Source organism: Balaenoptera ricei, chromosome 5 (genome assembly GCF_028023285.1).
Source record: "Balaenoptera ricei isolate mBalRic1 chromosome 5, mBalRic1.hap2, whole genome shotgun sequence".
Classification (NCBI taxonomy): Eukaryota; Metazoa; Chordata; class Mammalia; order Artiodactyla; family Balaenopteridae; genus Balaenoptera; species Balaenoptera ricei.
Window position 1 is genome coordinate 79,618,657 of NC_082643.1, and position 26,417 is coordinate 79,645,073.

At 41.6% G+C, this 26,417-nt stretch overlaps 1 protein-coding gene across 7 annotated transcripts in view; it reads right to left on the reverse strand.

The window, feature by feature from the left end:
• The window catches only part of TBC1D1 (TBC1 domain family member 1), a 289,772-nt gene that overhangs the window by 152,817 nt on the left and 110,538 nt on the right, over positions 1-26,417 (reverse strand). For all 7 annotated transcript variants that reach the window (XM_059923208.1, XM_059923211.1, XM_059923206.1 and 4 more), the window contains 5 exons: positions 16,378-16,842; positions 14,333-14,422; positions 12,486-12,590; positions 11,460-11,592; positions 6,180-6,271 (listed from right to left, as the gene is read on the reverse strand). In XM_059923208.1, the coding sequence (XP_059779191.1) occupies positions 6,180-6,271; positions 11,460-11,592; positions 12,486-12,590; positions 14,333-14,422; positions 16,378-16,842 (885 nt within the window). The remainder of the gene's footprint in view (positions 1-6,179; positions 6,272-11,459; positions 11,593-12,485; positions 12,591-14,332; positions 14,423-16,377; positions 16,843-26,417) is intronic.

Below are 26,417 nucleotides of genomic sequence, written 5' to 3' on the forward strand. Positions count from 1 at the left end.
GTAAGTTCAGGGTGCTGCCTAGAAGTGAGACCAAAGGCTTGTCATTTAAGTTTAGCTTCTCTGTCTGTTCAAATGAAGATTATGCACAAAATACACTCCAAGGTCTTTTCCAGCCCCAAATTCTTTGGATTTGAAATACCAGAGTTCATGTTTAGAAGACCATCTAATTTAATGTATTCAAGTATTTTCCCTGAATATGAAGAAAACAAAACTGAATTACTCTGGAGATTCACAAAGTTTCTGGTCTATAAACTCTAGAAAAATATCTTTTTTTTATAATGACAGTTATCCATTGCCCTGCTCCTCCTCCTCCCTCCCTACTCCAAACCTCTAGCCTGCCCTTTAAATCAAAGTCAGGGTGTCTAATAAATGGATCAATTACACAAGCATCCGAGTCCGGGTCAATGCCGTTCTTGGCAGCCCAGCTGACTAAGGAACAATTTTACCCCTCATGTCACAGACTAGAAGCAGAGGTATCACTAACCGAGACCTTCTAACATTCCTCTCTTAAAGACAAAGATCATTTTAAATAAGTTGTTCCTGTTACTCAAGGAAACGATAGTAAATGATTAGAAGAGGTTGTTTTCAATGAGGACTTCCTGTTCTTTCAAATTTCAGATTTAAGGATTAAATATTTTAAAGGTCAGAATAGATGCTCTGAATCTGGATGCCAAGCCATGAACCTTGATGTTATAAATTTTTACATGTTTTATGCAACACGTGGGTTGTTCCAGAGAAAGTTTCCATCAGATCTTCAAAAGAGGAAAGTGGTAGTCACGTACCACAATCCCAACTTAATTCTGCTGACCTTAGGACGGTTACAGATGTACTGTGAGTCTAAAAGCCCCCAGAGGCAACAGGAACTCTCACTCATTGCTGGTGGGAACATGATATGGTTACAGCCACTCTGGGAGCCAGTTTGGCAGCTTCTTACAAAACTAACCATGTTCCCACCATGTGATCCAACAATCGTACTGCTTAGTATTCACTTGAATGAGTTGAAAATTTATGCCCATACAAAAGCCTGCACAAGAATGTGTATAGCAGCTTTATTCATAATTGCTAAAATTTAGAAGCAACCAGGTGTCTTTAAACAGGTGAATGGATAAACTGTGGTACATCCAATGAAATATTACTCAGCACTAAAAAGAGCTATCAAACCATAAAAAGACATGGAGGAAGCTTAAATGCATATTGTTAAGGGAAAGAAGCCCAACTGAAAAGGCTACACAAACAGTATGATTCCAACTGTGTAACATTCTCGAAAAGACAAACTATGGAGACAGTAAAAGATCAGTGGTTGCCTGGGGTTTGGAACGGAGGTGAGGGGTTGGGGGATAGTGAAAAGGTGGAGCATAGAGAATCTTTAGGGCAGTGAAACAATTCTGTACGATACTATAATGGTGGATACATGCCATCAAACACGTGTCAGAACCCACAGAACATACCACACCACGAGTTAACCTTAATGTAAACTACAGACTTTTAATTACTAAAGATGTATCAATATTGGCTGATCAATTGTAATAAAGGTACCACACTAAGACAAGATATTAATAGGGGAAACTGTCTTGGGGGAGGGGCACGAGAAGGTTTATGGGAACTCTCTGTACTTCCACCCACTTTTTCTGTAAAACTAAAACTACTCTAAAAACTAAAGTACATATATATTTTAAAGTCCAGGAAAGAGAAGCAGGCAGGAATTACGAAGCCTCTGAGCAGGCACCCAAGAGCTGACCCACTCTTTCTTCTCCTATTCTTCAATCAAACCTTTGAGCTGCTCTCACAAGGAAATTTGTATTTTTCTTGGAGAAATTCTTCGCAATCACTTATTTCAACATATCAAAAAAGGCTAAGAATGCAGTAACAGGAGAGGAGCATCATTAATACATTCTCTTTTCCTCAACGTATACATGAAAGAAACTACTCAAATGGACAGAAAATGAGACTAAACAGCACAATGTACTACCACAGCTGCTGCCCAGACACTGCATCACGGAGCTCGTTAAACATCACAGGGGAGAGTCAGTGAAGCTGAGAAGACCATGTCTGTGGTGTCATACAAGGTCAAGAAATAAACCCTTTCTTAAAATAACTGAAACATGACTAGGGGCTACCCTGCCATTGAGTGAAAATGATTAGCAAGGTGTCATCTCCTGAGTGCCTCCCAGGGAACTTCACCATCCTGCAAAGGGACAAATCATTATTTCCTGAAGGTGATTTAACTTTATAAACATTCATGAGTCAGAGAGACAGGTCTGAGGAAAATAATGGGGAATGAAGTTGGATAACATCCCTTTGCAGTCAAAAATTAACTTGCTTATTACTCAAAGCTAACCTACGGAGTCAGGATGGTGGTCACCTGGGGCAGGACCAAGGGGGGTTTGGAGGGACTGGAAACGCTCTATTTCCTAATCTGCGTGCTGCTGCACAGGTGTATTCATCTTATAAAAATTCACCGACATACAGCCAGTATTTTATAATAACTATAGAGTATAACCTTTAAAAATTGTGAATCACTACGTTGCACACCTGAAACTTATGTAATATTATAAATCAACTATATTTCAAAAATTTTTTTATTTCATTGAACTATATACCACTGATTTGTGTGCTTTTCTATAGTTATATTTCATTTTTTAAAAAAGAACAATATAAAACAATTAATTGCCTGTTAAAAGCAACAAAGCCAATGTTGTTACGTGTTTCTTAACCTCATTTCTATGAGGGTGGGCCTATAAATTGGGTGTAGAATCAATTTGAAATCAATTTCTAACACTGCCTAATGAATACCAGAATGCTGAGAAAGCCTACGGTCTTCTGAGGAGTCTACTGAAAACGGCAGTGCTCACCTGGACTGCGGCCTGACATCTTTTTAAAAAAGTATAAAGAAATCTTGTAAGAAATAATTTTAAAACCATGGAAAAATCCAATTAAGCTGCTCTATATTCTGTACAAAGTAAAAAAAATTCCTCCAACCACTTATCTTTAACTTGTGAAAAGTCACATCATTTAATCCGTTATTGACATCTACTGACTATAAATCTACTTGAGTTACCTACTGAGTATTAATTAAGTCATTCCCTGAAATACACTCATTCAGATGAAGAGAATTCGACTTTGAGACAGTTTCTTTACTAGCCCAACGCAGATTGAAAGCAACTTCTCCCTGAGGACGACCGATGTAGGCTCAGCACACTCAGCCAGCGGGGGACTCGGCACACCCAGCCAGCGGGGGACGTGGCACACTCAGCCAGCGGGGGACTCGGCACACTCAGCCAGCGGGGGACGCGGCACACTCAGCCAGCGGGGGACTCGGCACACCCAGCCAGCGGGGGACGTGGCACACTCAGCCAGCGGGGACAGCACCTGGACAGAGCCAGACCCCCTCCGAGGGTCACCTTCTCATTCGCCCACTTCGACATGTTTGAAAAATGTACACTTCAAAAAGGTCCTAAACTAAAAAGTGGCTCTGCAGTGTCTTGAGTCCTCTTAGAAGGGTTAGCACACCCACACACCCACCCGGCACCAAGTTCTCCTCACAGAGCTCAAACTCAAAGCCGGCTTATTTGCAGCAGTCATAATTCCCCAGCATCATCTGCACAGTAATTAATGATTTCTTTTTCTTTATGGTTCTGTTTGGGTTGCACTTTTTTTTTTTTTTTTTGCATGAAACATTTATTTACAAAAACACTGACTATGTATGTTTTAATAACTAAGCAATCACGTACTATTAACTTCAATAGTAATTGCATTTGTTTTATAAAAATTTGCCCTTGGAGAATTTCCTTAGAAACAAATCATTCTCCAGGAAAAAAACCGTACAAAGGAAAATATTAACCATTCTATTTAAAAGAGGTATCATGACACTGCAAAGCCACCTTTTTCCTTATGATCTGTTTGAAATGCATGATTTTCAAATGCATTAGCAGGCACTACTACCTAAAAAGAAACTAGTGACTTGGTTTATAAAATATTTTATAAAAAACAAGAACAGTCATTGAGGAAATAATTTAATAAGACTACCAATAAGCCATCAGAAGAAGAGATCCATGTTAAATTTGTATTATTCAAAAAAGAGCCACACCTACAATGATGGAGGAAAAAGTACGAGCTGGCCTTTCAAAGCCAATGAACAATGACTTCCCTTCGGTCTTTAAACCAATCAAAAAATTACAGAGCCGTCTACAACACCACAAAGGGATCCCAGGATATTAACTGAATCCATTTTTTTAAAGCAAACTTTTGTCACTGATTTTCTCTAAAGTCTCTTTGCCACTTTATGTATTGAGTGTCTCACACTCACATGGATCAAAGAGAATTTCAAAATCACATCCATCAGGAACATAGTCATTGCTGCAGAAGGGTATCTCGGGTATTACCTACCCTGATTCACCACACTGTTTTGGGGAAAGCTACACAGTGCTATCTAAATAAAAAAGAAAACAAATTCACATTAGGGGAGGAAGGTGCATCTTCTATGCTTGCTAGAAAGATATTCCCCAAAGTGACTTGATGGCACTAAAACAGCAAAGTGGGCTAGCATCAGATGAAAAAGGACCCAGCTCTGGGCTTCCCTGGTGGCGCAGTGGTTAAGAATCCACCTGCCAATGCAGGGGACACAGGTTCGAGCCCTGGTCCAGGAAGATCCCACATGCCGCAGAGCAACTAAGCCCATGCGCCACAACTACTGAGCCTGAGCTCTGGAGCCCGTGAGCCACAACTACTGAGCCCGTGTGCCACAACTACTGAAGCCCACGCACCTAGAGCCCATGCTCTGCAACAAGAGAAGCCACTGCAATGAGAAGCCGACGCACCGCACCGTAACGAAGAGTAGCCCCCACTCGCCGCAACTACAGAAAGCCTGCATGCAGCAACGAAGACCCAACACAGCCAAAAATAAATTTAAAAAAAAAAAGAAAAAGGACCCAGCTCCCATCACAAATGCATTAACAATCAGAAGCAAATTGTCCATCCATTTATGAATTCCAAGTACAAATCACATTAAATTTGTCTGAGAGTACTGTATACTTAGAACGCTAAAGATCCTTTAAGAAAAAACAAAGTAGTGTGTCTCAAGTCAATTCAAAAGAAAATAAGAAAACTGAAAGGCAACTGGAAATTGTGAAAGTTACATTCTAAGCTATTTATGAAATTAAACTCTTCCTATGCTCTCCTTCAAACAAACATATGCCAACCCTACTGCAGAAGATCAAGGGAAGGAGAACTCGAACATGTGATTAAAAAGACAAAGACAATTCTTTAATTTTTCACTCTAACAGAAAACAGATCACGGGCCCTGTCTGTAGCCTTTCCCTCAGTGAAGAGGGAGAGAGAACCTACAGTCTAGACTTGCTGGCCGTCTTGTTTTGTTTAAAGACTTCTTCTCTATGTGCAGAACCCCTGGCACTCTCCTCCCCACTAGAGACTTACGCTTTGTTCTGATGTACTCTCCTCCCTAGGAAAGTGCCACAAAACCACAGAAAATGCCCCTCGGCTAAAGCAGACATGAAAGTTTTGATGAGCTCGTTAAAGATTCATAATGAACAGACTACAGGCATGCCAGCACACGCAGTGTGGTTTCCCGAGATAAGTGCATCTAAACGCAAGGACGACAGTGCGTTTCCGGGCTTAATGCAGAAAACCAGTGAGCTTGGGTTTTCTTCTGTATTTTGTTTTTATGTTTAGGTCTGATATACCATATAGTAGGTAACACCTAAATTTATTTTCAAAACTGAAAAAAAAGAACGAGGAAGAAAAGTTATGTTCAATTTCATGGACCAAATATTATATCCTTAAGACTCTCACACTTAGGGCTGAAATCCCAAGCGGGAAGGAGCTAGCAGAGGTCTCCCAGGGAGAGCAGTGCTCAGGGACCAAAATCCAGGTCCCCTGTCTCCCAGGCTGAGGCTCCCTCCACTTTATTATTTCCTTTCTCTCGTTCCTTAAGGGAGAGTTCCCCTGGTTTAGTAGTTTTCACATGAAAAACCAAGCCCTGATACCAATCTGCAATTCTGACCTGGCCCCTGTCCCGAGGCTGTTAAAGCTTAAACCAAGAGGAACTCAGGCCCACTGCCTTGAGGATCTGACAGGTTTGCTTTGCTATTTTTTTATAAATAAAATTTCACAGAGAAGCTGCTTCCTTTCTTCCTTCTGGAAATTTAAAACCAGTACTGTACCTGAACCTCCTCAAAAATAGTTGCTTGCTCCTGATTAGTTAATGTTGTCAGGTGCTTCTGGAGTTCTAGTTTGGTTTTGGAAGAATTCATTCCTATTAAGAGAAAAAAAGAGACATGAGAACACTCTAGGTAACAGTTACGAGGTAGAGTTATTAACACTTTCCATGCTCACTTCCCCCTCTTACATGGCTTAACCACCTTCTTCAGGCTTCTGAGGTTTTATGGAAATTCCAATCAATAATGTCGGTGACGGTGGTGACCCTGACAACAAGCAACATTCTTTGCTTGAGCCCTCGCGTGGCAGGCACCGACTTAATCATCAGGCCTGTATCATTTCATTTAATACTCAGAACAATCTGGTAAAGAGCCCTCACGTGGCAGGCACTGACTTAAACATCAGGCCTGTATCATTTCATTTAATACTCAGAACAATCTGGTAAAGAGGACTCGATTAGCCCCATTTTACAGTTAAGGAAGCTGAGACCCAGAGAGCTCACTTAATTCCTCAAGACCCCATACTGGACTCTACGTCAGCTTTGTGTGGTTCCAAATTGCTTTTTTTCCGCCACTACTCCATGTTAGAACACCTCACGCAACCAGAACATTGTCCGCAGAAAACGATAAATTCTCAGGGAGTATTTATATGTAAACTAGACAATCTCCCTTAAGTAAAAACAGCTACTGCCCCATTTGAAAACTGACCAACATTCTTCTCTTACAGGTTAGGCTCCTTCACAAGAAAGTGATTTGTGTGGCAAACAACTTTCCCTTTACCACCACATGCTTAGTAATAGTCTTATGGCCACTTAAATAACATTACAAAGGATTCTGAGGGAAAGTCATTAAAATAAAGTTGCAATTTTAATGTCCATTAGAATCTGGTATTTCAGAAAGTTCCTTCTCCATACATATATGGCTCAGACCCTGTTTTGCCTTTTCTTGGCGCCAGAGATAAATGCTACCCATGATGAAAAGATTTGGGATGAAAGGATTTGCTGACCTAACTATCGTGGAAAAAAACCTGCTGCTGATTACTTTTATTCCAAGGGCAGTCCCGTCCCCATCCACATGCCACCCCGTCTCCTCCTCCTGAGGGTGAGCCACTGGGCAGGGCCTTGGCCAAGTCTCTGGGCCAGATTTATCTACATTACTAGGATGGCCAGAGGGGACAGCTCTGAAATCTAGAACAGGGACTTGGAAATCAGGCCTCTGTTTTACAGATGAGTTTGCTGAGGTCCAGAGAAGCCAGGCGACTGAAAGGTCAGGAAGCCAATCAGCAGCCAAGCCTGCCCCAGCGCCAGTGCTCCTCGCTCGCCCACCCCGCCCCCTGCAGCAGAAGGCAGGGCCCTCACCCTCCTAACAGGCGGTGGCGAGGCCGCTGCGCCTACTCAATCCACTGCAGCTCCCAGAAGTGCTTCCTCTTTCCACCACCGTGTTTTGTTTTGTTTTGTTTTGTTTTGGCCAAGAAAACCCTAAGGGGCCACCATAAAAATAAAAGGCAATATTTCTTAAGTGATTGCTGTGCCACTTCATGCAACACTACATAAATAATCTCATCTGATCCTCAACATAATCCTTGGAGTGGGCACTAATTTTAGCAATCCCGAGGTCTATAGATGAAGAAACTGAGGCACAGTGAAGTCAAATGTCTTGCCCAAGGTCATCAGCTAAGGAAGGGACAGAGTCAGAATCTGACCCACATCTGTCTGCCCCCAGAGACCACCCTAGGACACTGCACTGCACCTTTACCCAGCAGTCAAGTCACCTGACGCCGCTGCCTTCAACACTGAAGTGAACTGCTAAGTGAAATAAGTCAGCCAGAGAAAGACAAGTACTGCATGTTTTCACTTATACGTGGGATCTAAAAAACAAACAAATATAACAAAACAGAAACAGACTTAACAAAGAACGAGTGGTCGCAGGGGGGAGGGAAAGGGGGGAAGGGTGAAACAGGTGAAGGGGATTAAGATGCACCAGGGGATTAAACTACCAGTTATAAAATAAATAAGTCACAGGGATGTAATGTACAGCACAGGGAAAACAGTCAATAATGCCATAATGATATTGTATGGTACATAAGATATAAAAATACTGACTCACTATGTTATACATCTGAAACTAATAATATTGTAAATCAACTATTCTTCAATTAGAAAAAAAAGAGGTCAGTAAAAGTGCAGAAAGGACAGATGAATTTTAACAGAGCACAGCTCAGGTACTCCTCAGGCAAGCTGTCAGGTCATACAAGCCAGGCAAACAGAGATGCCTTTACTGCACTAACTACTTACATGTTGAATCAAAACAGTGTTTAAATTTACGAGTAAAATTAGCATTCAGAAATCATTAAATAAAAATCCTTCCTGCATATGGATGTCAATGACACAATGCAAACATCCTCTCTTGGACACACTGTACTGCTTGATGAGACATTCACATGTGGAGAAAAACCCCAAGAAGAGTCACACTAATTATATATACTTCTAACAATCTCAGGTGAAATCATACAGACTACTCTTCATATTCAGCAGGTCTGGAGAGATCCTTAGACAGTTCTATCCTTGTCTTCAGGGTGCCTCAATTCATTAGGTCCTTCCTGCCCCATCTCAAACCAGAGGTGGTCTTTGCGGTCCCAGCGCCTGCTCTCCATGGTGCACCCTCCACAGGGCTTCTCACTGCCTTCAGCCTGGGGTGGGGAGGGACAGGGGTTTCTGCAGCAAGAAGGCGGCACTCCCCACGTGATGCCAAAAGGTTTTAGAGGGGAGAAGCGAGGCAAGTGAGCCCGCCTTCACGCTGTCTGGTTGAAATGGCTCTTACTAAAGGGAGCTCTGATGAATGCCTTTGCTTTGCTGAAGACAAATTTACTTAGAGAGCAAAAGGAAACCTCAGTAAAACTTTTTTTTTCTTTTTAGTGAAAGTATAATTCATTCCAAGAATTCCCAAAATGCTCCTCTAAACTTTAAAATAAGCAAAACACTATATAAATACTAGCAGTTGTACATAGTTCAAACACAGAATCAGCACAGCTGCACCCCTTACATGTTGTAAGTGTCCAACAGCACCCATACGTACAGTGTATTTATTCTATTTTACAGATTCCAGAGCATACTGACTATATCAATCAAGAAAACAGTCTTGGGACTTCCCTGGTGGTACAGTGGTTAAGAATCCACCTGCCAGGGCTTCCCTGGTGGCGCAGTGGTTGAGAATCTGCCTGCTAATGCAGGGGACACGGGTTCGAGCCCTGGTCTGGGAAGATCCCACATGCCGCGGAGCGACTGGGCCCGTGAGCCACAATTACTGAGCCTGCGCGTCTGGAGCCTGTGCTCCGCAACAAGAGAGGCCACGATAGTGAGAGGCCCGCGCACCGCGATGAAGAGTGGCCCCCGCTTGCCACAACTAGAGAAAGCCCTTGCACAGAAACGAAGACCCAACGCAGCCAAAAATAAATAAATAATTTAAAAAAAAAAAAAAGAATCCACCTGCCAATGCAGGGGACACAGGTTCGAGCCCTGGTCCGGGAAGATCCCACAGGTCGCGGAGCAGCTAAGCCCATGCGCCACAACTACTGAGCCTGTGCTCTAGAGCCCACGAGCGACAACTACTGAGCCCGCGTGCCACAACTACTGAAGCCCACGCGCCTAGAGCCTGTGCTCTGCAACAACAGAAGCCACCGCAATGAGAAGCCCTCACACTGCAACGAAGAGTAGCCCCTGCTCACCACAAATAAAGCCCGCGCACAGCAACGAAGACCCAACGCAGCCAAAATAAATAAATAAATAAATAAGTTTTAAAAAAACAAAAAAAAACAGTCTTTAAGTCTTTCTTCTTGTTGCCATGTCATTGGTCCTCTCCACATTTATGGAGTTCCTGGCCAGATCATAACTTCCTATTAGAACTACTCCTATGGGAACATACAATGAGCTTTAATAAACGACTTCATTCTACTTATTAGGGATGCAATATAGCAAGAACCTTGAAATGTTCATAAAATAATCAGCATCTCCCCTACTAAGGATGGCTCTAATAATGTGCCATCTATACTTTAGAAATGCTTCCCATCATGTAGGCAAAACATAACCCTCACTAGCCTTCTAATTGTGCTATTTATTGGATGTTTTTACATTAGCATAGCTTTCTGCTTTGCTTGGATTTTATCCAGTAAAAAGATAAATGAAATGATAATTCCGAAACTATAGCAGCAAAATCCCCACCACAATTAAACTTTTCAGCTATATTTTTCTGAAAGCTAAGCCAGACCAAAGAAAAATTTATCAAGTGGAACTCTGGAACCCTTCCAGTTCCTGCAGATGAGGATCTGCTTCACCTTCAAGGCCAAAGTCATTGCTGGCTTCTTAATAAGCTCATAAGAGACATTTCTGTCATCATTTACCTTATCTTGACAACCACTAAGGAAAGGGTTAGTGATCCTCTCAGATGGGATCTCTTGTTAAAAGCACACGTTTTCTTGTTCCCAAATATATTTTGTATAATGTCAGCAAAGAGTAACAACTAGGAAAACACGGTTGAAAATGCTAATCATTTTGATTCATTTTAAAGAGCACTGGAATGCCAGCAAATGAAACTTCAAAGACCTTAAGGTGATGTCAATTTGTCTTTAAAAAGGGAAATCAGATACGACCTCAAACCCATCAGGATGGTTATCAGCCCAAAATCCCAGAAACTAAGTCTGCTTATCCCTGAAATGTGCAAATAATCCCTTTTCCTCCCACGAAGTGGTGAGGATTAAGTGGATGATAATACATGTTAAAGAAAACACTTAGTACATTGCCAGGCACATCTTAAGTATGCAAACCGTAACAGGTACTGCAGTTTCTCCCGAAGCCCAATTTCTAGAAATCGTAGTCCATACTCGCAGCATCACTTCCTGTGCTCCTTCTCATGGGCTCCTCAACTGCAACCTACCTTACGGCCGCTCCCTCCACTAAAACTGTCCCGGCAGAGGTTATCGATGACCCTGTAACTGACTTACCCGGTGGAAATTCTTAGCTCTCTTGTTACGAGACCCCTCCACGGCAGCTGAAGTGACTGACCACTCACACCACCTTGATAACAATGTTCCCTGTGGTCCCCTTACTCCTCCACCGCCCTCAGAGCCCCTTGAGGGGAGATGGTCTAGGCACAGTGCCTGACATACAGAAGACAACCACCTATGAGCCCTGTAACTAACACAAGCCTCCACCGGGCAGAACCTTCCAACGAATTTGCCCAGGACCCTTAACTGCCCCCTGCCCACCCTGCCGCCCTCCCACCCCGGCTCACCCTCAATCCGCTCACAGAGCTTGTGCAGGCCCTGCAGGGGGCAGCCCTCACACAGCTGGGCCGTCGCCTTCGCTGTCTGCTGCACCGCGGCCACTGTGAAGGCCTGCTTCAGGGTCATCATGATCTCATCCACCTGATCGAAGAGAGGAGACTATAGTCAGCAAAAAGTCCATTTAAAATGAGCTGGGCAGACGGGACTTCCCTGGTGGCGCAGTGGTTAAGAATCCGCCTGCTAATGCAGGGGACACAGGTTCGAGCCCTGGTCCGGGAAGATCCCACATGCTGCGGAGCAACTAAGCCCGTGTGCCACGACTACTGAGTCTGAGCTCTAGAGCCTGTGAGCCACAACTACTCAGCCCACGAGCCACACGTACTGAAGCCCACGCGCCTAGATCCCGTGCTCCGCAACAAGAGAAGCCACCGCAATGAGAAAGCCTGCGCACCGCAAGGAAGAGTAGCCTCCACTCACCGCAACTAGAGAAAGCCCCTGTGCAGCAACAAAGACCCAGCGCAGCCAAAAATAAATAAATAAATTTATAAAAAAAAAAAAAAAAAAAGAGCTGGGCAGAGATTTCAGGACTCTGTGGAAAGACTCAGTACTTTAAGATTCTTCTGGACTATTAGTCACAGGTTAATGGATAATAATCATAATACCTGCTAGGATTACACGTAGCCTAGAAACACTACAAATGCTCGAAGCTCTTCAAGGAGATAAGGTAAAAACTAGACGCAAATTAAATACTGAACGAAAACCAACTCTTCTGATCAAAAGTCCAAAATGACATTTGAAAAATGCTAAAGCAGACGGTGAAAGTGAGCAGGCCTTTAAGAACGATGAAAATTGAAAATGCACATCCAATTAAGTCTCGGGTATGTACTAGCTGGTTATCAAATAGTCACGAAAGAATAATTAAAGCCAAATAATATGTCAATGAGGCCATATGGCTTTGCTAAGTAAAGATATCAGTGAGGTTGAAATCCCTTGTAAAGGAGACTTTAAGGTGAGAACGGCCCCTTCTCACTTACCAGAGCTTCATTTGTGCACTGAAACACGTAACAGACGAAATGAAAGCCTCCACCTCCCGAAGACTCTCGGCAGATAAACCCAAAGTGGTCCACATGTCTAATACCCTGTTGAAGGCAGGGACAAGAACAAGGAATGGTGAGTTGTATCCAGAAGAGGCACCACTGCCAGACATGCAACTGAAGATTCACACAGCACAATTTTAAAGGACACTATAAAAGTAGTATTTTCTCAGATATTTTAAATGTCTAAAAACATCTCTCAAATATGAAGTTCTACTAAAATGTTACTCTGATTATCCCCACAATAAGAGAAGTAGGATCTGAAAACTGGAGTTTTTACTGCTCATTTTAGTAGAAAAAGGAAGTGGAGAAAAGCTGACACAAAAAAATGAGAATTCTTCTTCGGTATCAAGGAGTAAGCAGACGAGAGACTAATGTACAAACACATGTGCACACACACACACAAACACATGCAGGCACAAAGTTTAAAAGATTTAAAACATACGTACTACTAAAATAACAAATACGTAAATACTGAAGTAAACTGGTAGGAAGAATGAGTCAAAAATTACACACACAAAAGAATAGAGACGCTTTTAAACATAAGATATGAAGGCCTAAGTTCTACCATAGTTTCCTAAGAGCTCTTTTTAATAAATATTAATATGTACGCTTGTTTTGAAAGTATCAGCTAAGGGGCACCTTAATACAGATAAGACATCACCCATAAACATTAATATGCAGCGTCTCCTGAAAGCATCAGCAGGCAGAGACATGAGTGCTGATAGCTTGAAGGGCAGGTGATCATGTAAACTTGTAAACTGTACCCTTCAGGAAATAACTAAACTATCAGATGAAAAAGCAGATATTTAATACTAACATTACAATAGAAATAGCAGCAAATCAAGATAAAACATCTATGGAGGATCTCACTTTCAGGGCAAGTATTTCCCAATAAACGGGCAATCACTGACATACCCTGGCATTTCCATCAATGTTCTCTAACACAAGTTCAGCATATGCTAGTGGTTACTCCTCAGGGGAATACGATTTGGAAGAAGTGGTTCCCTATTTGATCTTACTCAGGAACGTTCTTTATTTTCACCTTTTGGGGGAAAAAATTCCCTGCTGCGTTCTTATGTAGATCACATTATAAATCAACAAACAATGAGACTTTCATTATATCTTATTAATTTTGAGAAAATGGAAGCAAGAAAATAAGTCAGACTTTTAAAAAGTAGCCAAACTATAACCCATATTTGCTAGGAAGATCCTGAGTAAAATTGGCATAGCTCATTATAATTGATAGATTCTCCAAAATCTCTCTATGAAACACACCCAGGAGATTTGCAAGCAAGAACTCAAGTAGATACTGTACTCTGAGGAAAACATCCTCAAAAGTAGTCACTATTTATTATATTTTAAGGACGAAGAAATAATAATCTTGGTACCCCAAAAGCTATGAATTTTTATAAAGTAAAAATAAGTATCTATTTAAAAATATTATCTGTGTGTGAATGTATATATAAATATGCACACACACACACACACACACAGACCCACACACACACACCTGCAAATCATGACTGTGGAACATTACTACCAATGCCTGAAAAAAAGAAAAGGAGACCTATTTTCTCCAGTAGGTTATGGTTGCTAAAAGCAAAATTCTTAATTTCAAAATTATGTTTATAGTTTGCCTTAATACACAAAAGGAAATGCAAGATCACAAACCCAGTACTTAGAAAGCATACATCTTGTGACCGTAACCACTTCTGCTGAATGACAGTAAAAGAATTCATTAAAAAATTAAATGGCAATTGAGCTGATAACCCATCTCCATTTACCTGAGAGCAAAAGGATATCTCCTTAAAATTTTTCTCCAACGCTATTTTTTTGGTGTCAGGACTGATGAGGTAAACTTCAGATTGCCCAATCTTAAAAGACAAACAAAAAAAGAAACTAGCTTTTTGTGAACACTGAATTCAGATTTATATACGAACTTTCTCATTTCATAACCTATGAAAACAAAGACTCAATGGGTCAAGCTCCTATAGAATTCTGACCATCTCATGTAGAATATCACTTCAAGGCCACAATCTACCCTACAGATTTCGGGTAGCACAGACAACCATCGTTGTGTTCACCTACATCAGGCAGCAGTCTTGAGGTGAAAGGACCAAATACACAGAAGTTGGCAACTAAGCCTCAGGTTCCCACATCCCCCCTTTGTAAGGAAGAGACGTTTCTACATAAGTGAACCTCCCAGGAAACAGGAGCTTCTCTTTCAAGGTTTCTAGAACACTTCCTAATGATTAGAAAAGTCTTCTTAAATTATTGTTAAAACAATCTACCATTTGTTGAATGCACACTGTGTTAGGTATTCACTACTGCTTACCTGACTTTCTAAAAAAGCTAGAGCATTAGCACAAATTAACACTGTCTTACAGACCTGGGTCAGCATAACAGCTCTCCATCACAGCACGGGACTGTGTTGCAATAACCACACTGTTAACCGTGCAGCATCCCTCCCTCACCCTGCTGCTCCCTGAACCCAGCTGGCCGCAACGAAACCTCTGCTCAGTGAAAATCACTTCCTCAAGAAAGTCTTCCCTGATTCCCCAGATGCCCTCACAGCATCCTTTACTTCTCCTTTACGGCATTTATCACAATTTTAGTGAGACAATTACCTGTACAATCAATTGTCAATCTCTCATTGGAATCTACATTCCACGTGGGCAGAGATCATGCCTGTCTTGTTCACTGCTGTATTTCTAACGTATTACACAGGACCCTGTATACAGCAGTCACATAATAAGTACTTGAAAATAAATGCACTGAGCAGCTTTCCCAATGACACCAAGAGGTTTTTTGCTTTGTTTTGTTTTTTTAAAATATATATCACACATTACAGCACCAGTCTGACTGCCAACGTAGCACTCTTTTCAGTATACTAGGTCAACCACGAAAAGAGGAAGGAATCGGCCCTCTGACACCCCATCTTGATCTTGAACCTGCGTACATCCACACAGCCAGCTTCCTCACCCCTGGGCCATCCACTGCCCCGAATTCGGCACAGACTCAAGACATTACATTTAAGCTCATGTTGCTCTCTCTAGAATGTCAGTCAGCCTCAGGCCAAAGAAGAGAGAGGAAGCCGAGGAACAATCCACTCCCTATATTGTCAGAGACCAGCTTGCTACTGGGCCAGCTGAGTCCCATCGGCTCAGACCCAGAGGACTCCCAGGGAGGGCAGCCTGACCAGAAGAGCCGAGATCAGCATGGAACCCAGGAGCGGCGACTGCCACGGACAGCTTCCCTGCCCATGCCTTTTCTGGCATTTGGCTGTCAGTTTAGCAAACCGTTTCTAGAAAAAAGTGAGTAAGCAATTGGCTAAACTAATATCTCAGCTTGGGTATCAATTTCAAATATCATGTTATCCCCAAATCTGATTATCCAGATAACAAAGGGTAAGTATTTTACAAATTAGTAAAACTAGTAAAGAAGGGGTATTTTCCAAAAAGATTTTGTTGAAATACATGACTTGAAACTAATATCCATTTTTAAAATCTCCTTTGGGGGCCTCTTTTACGCATATTAACTCTTCTTTCCACATTGAAAAGGTGTCTTCACAACCATGGGGGAGGGGGATAAAAATCATAGAGGATATAAGATAAGAGTTTCTTTATGTGACCCCCTGATGAATTCCAAAGGCTAAGAGGGACTAAATAAGGATTTTATCTTGAGAAAAGAATTATTCAGTATAAAAACATATGGATTCACACATAAATCCAAAAGAAATTCACAAAGAATCTTCGCTTGATAAAGCAGATTTTCTTTTAAACACACAGATCAGACTGGGGATGCGCATGAGGCTCTGATAATATTTTACCGTGAAGAGCATAGTTCGATTTTCCTCAATATCCGTCGGCTGCACAATACTGTGTCCACTAATCAGGTGGTTCTCGATGTCGTTTTCCTCAAAGGAGCTGAAAAAACTACTACTCCGCAGGCCTGCATCCTGAAACTCCTTCCTGAAGGCCAAGGAGCGCAGCCCGGGCTGCGAGAAGGACTTGCGCATCGGCCGCGGGCCCCGCTCCTGGTCCCCCGGCGGCTGCCGCGCAGCCCGGAGCTGATCCGAGGAGGAGAAGCCGCCGCCGCCGCTCACGTGGCTGAAGCCCTCGATGCACTCGTCGATCAGGGCGGGCGGGGCCTTCCTGTGCGCCACCGCCACGCGGCCGCAGAACAGCACCTCGAACTTCTTGGCGAACGTGTCATCGAACTCGGAAGGGCAGCGGAGCTCCTCCTGGCGGGCGATCTTTCCGGCCTGCCGGATGGAGCTGATGATCTCAGGCACCTGCCAGGCAAGGAAGGAGTGTTATTTGGAACCCGCAGTGGTTGGCGCGCCCAGGGCCCGCATCCACAGGAGCCAACGCCATGCTCTCCCCATCGGCACACGGCGTGTTCCATCGCACCGGCCTGAAGGAGCATCCCGCTGGGAATCTGGGACCAGGAGAGGGAAATGCGCAACTTCACAGAGACAAGACGGGGAAAAGTATTTACTAAGCACCTCTTCCACGCTGGGGCTATGCTAAAGGATTCATGCGCCCAACACCCTGCAAGCTTAAGTGAGGAGCTCACAGCCACACAGCCACACGTGGCAAGTCAAACCCAGGCTGGTCCCCCCACTCGAAAGCCAAAGTTCTTCTCCGGGAAGCTGCCACCAAAACATTATGCAGTTATTCTAGATTTCATGGCAGTGCGTCTTGGCAGTGCATCAAGTCTTCCAAAATAAATGATGGGATGAGGAGAACAAGACTGTAATTATCTTGTACAACCTTTCTTCTAATCATAACATCATTATTTTCTCTAATGACAACTAACAATTTATTCCTCAGTCTTATATTCCCCAATAGTTGAACAGTATTGACTACACAGCTAGGAGGTTTTAATCAAGGAGTAAGCAACCCATGACAGTATCATCATCAGGGCAACACACTGGGGCTTCTTTCCACTAAGCTTCTAAAAGCCTTTGATTCCTAATGTAAAGTCATGATCAAGAGAATGAACAAAAGGGTCTCGTGTGCTACTGTCGGCACTACTGCTACACCCTCTCATCATTAGCTTCTGACAAGATCCCTCAAAGAAGCCACAGACCGAGATGAGACCTCAACCGCATGAATAAGCATCTGTGCAATCATCCGGATGATGTACAGCCTCAGTACTAACACAAGACAGGCACAGATTCAATTTTCATAAGGAAGGGCCTAGTTTTTGTTATGCCCTAACACCCAAAGCCATTTTTTCCTTTTCTCTTTGTAAGAAAATCCAATTTAAGACCCAATACCCACAGGCCCAATGTCTTTTTAATGACATTATAGAGGGAAAAGAAAACCAAACCCCTTTTCAATTCAAGTCAAAGATCAATACATACAGTAAAGGGAGGTAGTTTTAGTGGATTTTAAAAAGCAAGCTTATATTCTGTGTTCATAACATAATCCCCAAAGACCCAACGACTCAAAAGACTTTTCTCTTTGTGATTTCGTATCAAGCACACCTTAAAGATAATCTCTGCCATAAAGATTAAGATATATCCTTTCAAGATATTTTATCGTACAAAAAGTCAGTTTTATCTTCAGAGATTTTTTGTTTTAAAAAATTAATTCCTGAAGCATAAGACCTAAATGACGCTAAGGAAGCCAGAATTTCAACATCAAGCAACCATGTGCACTGAGTATTTGCTTGAGCTGTAGCTCATTCCTCCACTGACAAATAATTACACATCCTGTGGAGGCCTAAAAATTGTTCATCAATATAAAAGACAGGACAGAGAGAAGAAAGTAGAAAGTCTAGATTTCATTCACACCTTTGCCAACCAGTCACTACAGGAACTTGGCAAAAACAGCCTGTTTTTCTCTCTGGGGGAAAAAAAAATGCTTACAAGATTTTTCAGGTAAAAGTTGTTTCTGTAAGGGTAAAGAATAATGACTTTTTCAAAAAAAAAAGAAAAACGACTTATGCAAGTAAAAACCTTGCCGCTTTTCTGAGCAAGTGGGTAAAATTATTTTATCAGGAGCCACGTGAATCTTCCTAATTATTAACCCCACTCTCTGAACAGAAAATTCAAAGCTTACTCAGTCTTTTGAGGCTTTTTTTTTTTTAACAATAACTGACATTTCTATATGCTGGGTCTTCCACTGCATCTGAAGAGAGTAATGAATGGTGTCTTTCATTACATATCAAAGGGGACAGAAAATGTGTGAAGTCATGTGAATTTATGGTGACTCAGTAATAAAACGTACAAACACAAGTAAGACACAAAGTAGAGAACTTGCTTGTTCCCTCGCTTCACAGGGTCAGAGGAGGCTAAAGAGTACATCGTCCTTGGTCAGAGTTGAGCTGTGGTCGTTTTTCCTACCACCAATCTCTCCTATCCTTTGATTAGAACCTTCAAAAGACACGCTTTAGTCAAAGACGAGTGCCTCCCTCTCCCTGCTCTAGTGAGCTGTGTGAATATGGGTATCAAGTAGATAATTGGGGTTAAAAAAAATCTCAGGGATCCTGACAAGAATATAACAATTTCAGAATATTTGAAGGTATATTGCCAAACACAGTTTCAACAATAAATTGTAAATAGTTAAAAATCTAACGTTTTTAAAACATTTCTGTAAATCATTCAAGTATACTAGGAGACTAAATAAAAAGTGGGCTCCACGTGTGCCTAAGTTTGTAAAACTTTGATAGTTTAGTTCCCTTAACCAGAACAGACCTGAGCACCGTTTTTTGAAAAATGAAGGCATATGACAAACCCACAGCTAACATCACACTCAACAGTGAAAAGCTGAAAGCATTCACTCTAAGATCAGGAACAAGACAAGGATGTCCACTCTCGTCACTTTTATTCAACACAGTTTTGGAAGTCCTAGCCAAGCAATCAAAGAAAAAGAAATAAAGGAATCCAAATTGGAAAAGAAGAAGTAAAACTGTCAATATTTGCAGATGACATGACACTATACATAGAAAATCCTAAAGATGCTACCAGAAAACTACAAGAGCTCATCAATGAATTCGGTAATGTTTCAGGATACAAAATTAATACACTGGGGACTTCCCTGGTGGCGCAGTGGTTAAGAATCCGCCTGCCAATGCAGGGGACATGGGTTCGAGCCCTGGTCCGGGAAAATCCCCCATGCTGCAGAGCAACTAAGGCCATGTGCCACAACTACTGAGCCCATGTGCCACAACTACTGAAGCCCATGCGCCTAGAGCCCATGCTCCGCAACAAGAGAAACCACCGCAATGAGAAGCCCGCACACCACAACTAAGAGTAGCCTCCGCTCACCACAACTAGAGAAAGCCCGCATGCAGCAACAAAGACCCAATGCAGCCAAAAATAAATTAATTAATTAAAGAAAATTAATACACAGAAATCTGTTGTATTTCTATACACTAACAACAAATTATCAGAAACAGAAATTAAGGAAACAATCTCATTTACCACTAAATCAAAAAGAATAAAATACCTAGGAATAAACATACCTAAGGAGGCGAAAGACCTGTACTCCAAAAACTATTAAGATGCTGATGAAAGAAATTGAAGACAACACAGACAGATGGAAAGACATACCGTGTTTTTGGATTGGAAGAATCAATATTGTTAAAATGACTATACTACCCAAGGCGATCTACAGATTCAGTACAATCCCTATCAAACTACCAATGGCATTTTTCACAGAACTAGAACAAATAATTTTAAAATGTATATGGAAACACAAATGACCCCGAATAGCCAAACAATCTTGAGAAAGAAGAACAGAGATGGAGGAATCATGCTCCCTGACTTCAGATTATATTACAAAGCTACAGCAATCAAAACAGTATGATTTTGTACTGACACAAAAACAGACATACAGATCAATAATAACAGGATAGAAAAACCAGAGATAAACCCATACACTTATGGTCAACTAATCTACAATATCTATGACAAAGGAGGCAAGAATATACAATGGAGAAAAGACAGTTTCTTCAATAAGTGGTGCTGGGAAAACTGGACAGCTACATGTAAAAGAATGAAATCAGAACATTCTCTAACACATGTACAAAAATAAACTCAGAATGGCTTAAAGGCCTAAATGTAAGAATGGATACTATAAAACTCCTAGAGGAAAACATAGGCAGAACACTCTTTGACATAAATTGAAGCAATATTTTTTTGGATCCATCTGCTAAAGGGAATAAAAGTGAAGACAAACAAATGGGGTCTAATTAAACTTAAAAGCTTTTGCACAACAAAGGACACCACTGACAAAACAATCTAGTAGATGGGAGAAAATATTTGCAAATGATATGACCGATAAGGGATTAATATCTAACATATATAAACAGCTCATACAACTTAACATCAAAAAAAAAAAAAAAACCCAATTTTAAAAATGGGCAGAAGAATAGACATTTTTCCAAAGAAGAAAGGCAGATGGCCAACAGGCACAGGAAAAGATGCTCAACATCACTAATCATCAGGGAAATACAAATCAAAACCACAATGATCTCACACCTGTCACAGAACGGCTATCATCAAAAAGAACACAAATAACAAATGTTGGCAGGGATGTGGGGAAAAGCCAACCCTCATACACTGTTGGTGGGAATGTAAATTCGTGCAGCCACTGTGGAAAACAGTATGGAGGTTTCTCAAAAAGCTAAAAATAGAACTACCATATGACCCAGCAATTCCACTACTGGGTATACATCTGAGAAAAACAAAAATGAATTTGAAAAGATACATGCACCCCAATGTTCACAGCAGCATTATTTACAATTGCCAAGACATGGAAAAAATCTAAGTGTCCATCAACACATGAATGGATAAAGAATAGGTGGTGTATATATATACAATGGAATACTACTCAGCCATAAAAAAGAATGAAAGTTTACCATCTGCAGCAACGTGGATGGATTTGGAGGGCATTATGCTAAGTGAAATAAGTCAGAGAAAATCACTTATATGTATATGATGTCACTTATATGTGAAGTCTAAAAAATACAACAAATTAGTGAATATAACAAGAAAGAAGCAGACTTACAGATATAGAGAACTAGTGGTTACCAGTGGGGAGAGGAGCAACATAAGGGTAGGGGAGCGGGAGGTACAAACTACTGGGTGTAAGATAGGTTCAGGGACGTATTGTAGAACACTGGGAATATAGTCAATATTTTGTAGTAAATGTAAGTGAAGAGTAACCTTCAAAAATTGTATAAAAAAATTTTTTTAAAAGAAAAATGAAGGCATACTGTCCACTTGTGATGAAATCCTGAATTCTCTATTCTTTTTTTTTTTTATAAATTTATTTTATTTTTGGCTGTGTTGGGTCTTCATTGCTGTGCATGGGCTTTTCTCTGGTTGCGAGAGGGGGCTACTCTTCATTGCGGTGCGCAGGCTTCTCACGGTGGTGGCTTCTCTTGTTGCGGAGCCCGGGCTCTAGGCGCGTAGGCTTCAGTAGTTGTGGCACGCAGGCTCAGTAGTTGCGGTGCACGGGCTCTAGAGCACAGGCTCAGCAGTTGTGGCGCACAGGCTTAGCTGCTCTGCGGCATGTGGGATCTTCTGGACCAGCGATCGAACCCGTGTCCCCTGCATTGGCAGGCGGATTCTTCACCACTGCGCCACAGGGAAGCCCCTGAATTCTCTATTCTTTATAACTCTGTCCTAGACTCACCTACACTGTTGCTTGTTACATAAGGGAACTGGGCCACTTACTTCATTTTATTTTCAAACGTTGTCCTTGGTATGACTGGATGCCAGAAGGTAGGGATTCAGAAGTGTGAGCTGAACACAAGGTAGCCCTCTGCCTGGGAAGGGAGTGGGGCCTGGAGGGAAGTTTGGTGAGAACCCTTTACAGTAACAGAGATGGGGTTTGCTGGGAACCTGAACTAAGCAGCAAGCACTGAAGACAGAGAGAAAGGCTGCGTGAAAGATTCTGGAAGACAGACCCACAAGACTTGGTGATTACCCAGACAGGGACACTGAGGGTGTGGAAGACTGCATGGGACTCACAGGGCTCTGGCTTAGACTTCTTCAGGAGGGAATACAGAAGCAGCAGGCTTGAGGAGAGATTACAGCGAGCTCTGCTCCTGTCCATGCTGAGTACGACCAGGAGGACTTGAAAGTAAAGGCATCCAGTGGGCAGCTGGACAAGCCAGCCTGGAGTCCAAGAAAGGAGATCTAGACCGGACATCACCAGCACATGTACACAGACCGGAGGTGGCTGACGCCTTGAGAACAGAAAAAGGGAAAGTAAAGGAAGAGGGCAAAGATGAGATGTTCAGGATACACCAACATTTCCGGTATAAAGAAACGGAGGAATCACAGGCAGAGAAGCAGGAGCACAGGCAGGCAGGCAAGGATGATGCCAGAGATGGCAAAGGAAACAAGCACTCCTTCCTCAAGGAAGGGAGAGGAGGGGGCTGAAAATAAACGAAGGGCCGAGACGGGTCTGCTGAAGTTGGCAGCTTACAGACAGACATACATAAAATAAAGGGGGGATGCCCACAGTGACCGTCCAAAATAAGCAAGCAACTGAAAAATGTCTCAAGGTGACACTTTAGTCTATGAGAACGTATACTTCAAGTTACAATATTTACTGCAAATATACAGACCCTTTCAGGGCAAATAGGCTGAGGTCAGTGGAGTTTATTCCCACGATATGATCTGGGTACTTTTAAAAAAATCTTTTTTTAGTTTAGTCACAGCAATAATATCTACGTCATTTCTGATTGCAGATAAGCAGATAAAGTAAATCAACTAACTGCAGCAAAAACAAGAATCTGAAAAGCATTTTGCTGAGATAAATTCCATGAGGGTTTGAGATTTGGTTTTCTTTCAATAACAGGAATCACAACAAAAATGTAAATTGAAATGAATCGCCAATAATGAAGAAACAGGCCCTCTTTTAGACATATAAAAATTTACTGAACTGCTCTTCTGTCAACCGATTTGAATTTATGCTAAAGGTCAATTTTAAAGCAAGTCTGCACTTATTTCACAGCCAAAACAAGTTTCTTTTGAATTCACATACTAACAAATACACAGTATAGTATGAAGTTTCTGTAGCAGGCTTGAGTGAATATTGTTGTATAAGTAGCCAGAAAATGATACTCTAAGAGAATTAGAAATATTCATTTCTGTAAATAAAGCCCTTATTTAAACCTGTGGGTCAAGTTTCTCTGTAAGGATTTGAGGATTTTAAAGGATTATAAACACACGGCAAGTGTAATTTTATTCACAAGGACTTAGGAAAGAGCTCCTGAAACAGTATTTAGAACAAAAAGCCATTTTACTGTACGTTTACACTTTTGTTTTTCTGCCAACTAGTAACAAATAAAATATTAAATGAATCTAAAGCAGCCCATATTTGCATTTAGAACTCCAGCATTTCATCCTGTTATTTAAGATTAAAGCATTCCAAAATTGCAAAAACATGGCAGGCCACACTGTGTTTTGTCCGTTAGATTAAATGTTCCTACACTGCAAGGAGTTAAAACAAGCACTTCGAACAGAAAATAATCATTCCACATAATTATTTTCCAGAAGGAACAGACTTGTGTTTTGTTTTTGTTGATGAGTGGTTATTTGTATTTGTTGGTCATAAACAAGGTAAATAGGGGAAGAAAACGAAATTAAACTGTCTCCTCACTCTACCTTACATGCCTTGAATTTCATACAAAACGCCTAAGAAAATACCTTCTAACTAGTGCTCCATACTTAAGTTATTTAAAGAGAATAAGACAGCTGTCTGATGCTCTCTATATAAGACATGCATGAGCATTCATATTACCCAACGACGGTCCAGGCTGTCAACACTAGATTGGAAATAAAGATGTGAATACACCTCATACAGTGAATAAGACGAGATTCCTCCTGGCCTTAGTAGAGGTTCACAGTGCAGGGAGGAGGAGACACATCTGCATGTACAATTTCCAATGCGCGCTGGAGAAGGCTGGTCCCCAGGAGAGGTCTGTCGTGGCTCCTCAAAGGGAACCAATGCCTCCACCCCTGCTGTGCGCTTACAATTAGCCAAAGGGCAGATGAATGCATTACATTTTCCCAAAAGAAAGATCAAACGTGCTGTGAGCTGGCTGGGGAAGCGCCTGGCACGTCAGAAACGCTGATGACTGCTGGCCCCTAACGCAGGCCTCACACCCTCAGTCAGGACTGCCTCATCTTTCTATCCTCCAGGTCAAACAGAAGTAGTAGTATTCAACCACTCTAGTTCTGATATGGCAAACTGGATAAACTCTTATCTTAGTAGCTTTTAAACCCCATGGAAAGATGCAATGCAAACACAAAACCCAGCGTCATATTCCAAAATAATCGTTTGAAAAGGTTCACTACAACCTTCTGGCTAAACTGGCACTTTTCTACAAACATTTAAAACAATGAGACTAAAATCCAACTCAAGAAGTGATTTAATAGCTGCAGGAGCTAACAAAAGGTGGGAGAAGAAAGGAAGAGTAGGAGAAGATATTGCTGTAAGATTATGAAGTTGTTTCATAAGTTTTCTAGAACAAGTTTTAAAAGCCAAGACATTTTCAGTGGTCAGCATAAACACTGACAGAAATCACTGGATGTTCAACCTGGGAACATGAGTCCTCAAAGTCCAATCCTCTTCATTTAATGCACTGATTCGCAACTCAAATGTGGCCGCACATTAGAATTGCCAATAATTTTAAAAACGAGTGACTACTTTCCATCAGTTGAGGTGAAGCAGCCTGTGGAGGTGGGGCCCTGGCACCTGCAGTTTTCAGAAGCACCTGACAGCTCTCAGCTCTCTTACCACCTGTCCTCTGTCATGTCCCGAGGTAAGGAATGCGCTCCTCTCCCTGCCCGCTACACCATCACACCCAAAATCCATGGGATTATTAAGACCCTAGGCAAGCTGTGAACAGCAATAAAGCAGCCCAACTGCACAGATCCAGACCCTGCTCACAGCACAGATGAACAAACTAGTGAAGACAAAAGCACAAGACTCGCCACACAGATATCTGACAAGCTATTTATACCATTTAAGGGCAAATCAAATTTGATTTGCAAATAAATTCACTGTATTTCAGAGGTCTCAGATTATTAAACACATAAGAGCAAATGCCTTATAAGAAATGCTACTCTATAATCTTGATTAAAGTTTACTTCAAAATAATCTCTCCAAGATTACGAAACATTCACAAATATAATGAACTAGCAGTTAACCATAGCAATCACCCGGTATTAGTTATGTATGCTACATAATCTTTGAAAAGGGACACTGCGGTCTCTTTTCTACAAGGCAGGGGAACTAAAAACGTATAAATGTGCTATAAGAAACCATTAAACAGAGCGCTGGTTCCTTCTCCAGGACACACGCCATAATTACTTTCTATAAATGATGCCCTTTTGAAATTTTTTCACTGAGATCTTCAATAAAGGAGTATTTGGTCACATAGTGTGCATTTATAAACAAAACAGTGAAACCAGCTAGAGCACTGGGCACCAATACCGTTTTGCTTCTACCTAAAATCACCCAGGACCAAACATATTAAACTTGTTAGGTGGGACACACAGGCCCACCCAACCCACAGTTCATGAACCCACAGTTCCCGGACCACGTCCCCTGCAATGGAAGCAAGGAGTCTTAACCACCGGACTGCCAGGGAAGTCCCCAGACTCCCTTTTAAACTCAGCAGCAGAATGTACTCTTTAGCCATCTTTTATTTTCAATAACAAGCTTAATACACATCCATATAAAAGAAAAATACAAAAACATATAAAGTTAAAGTTGCCTATAATCCCAAGCCCAGAAATAGCACAGTTAGCGGGTTTTTTTCTTACCTATGGTTGCTTGTGTATACTAAATGGTCATTTCCTTTACTTAAAAAAAAAAAAAAAAAGAAGGATCT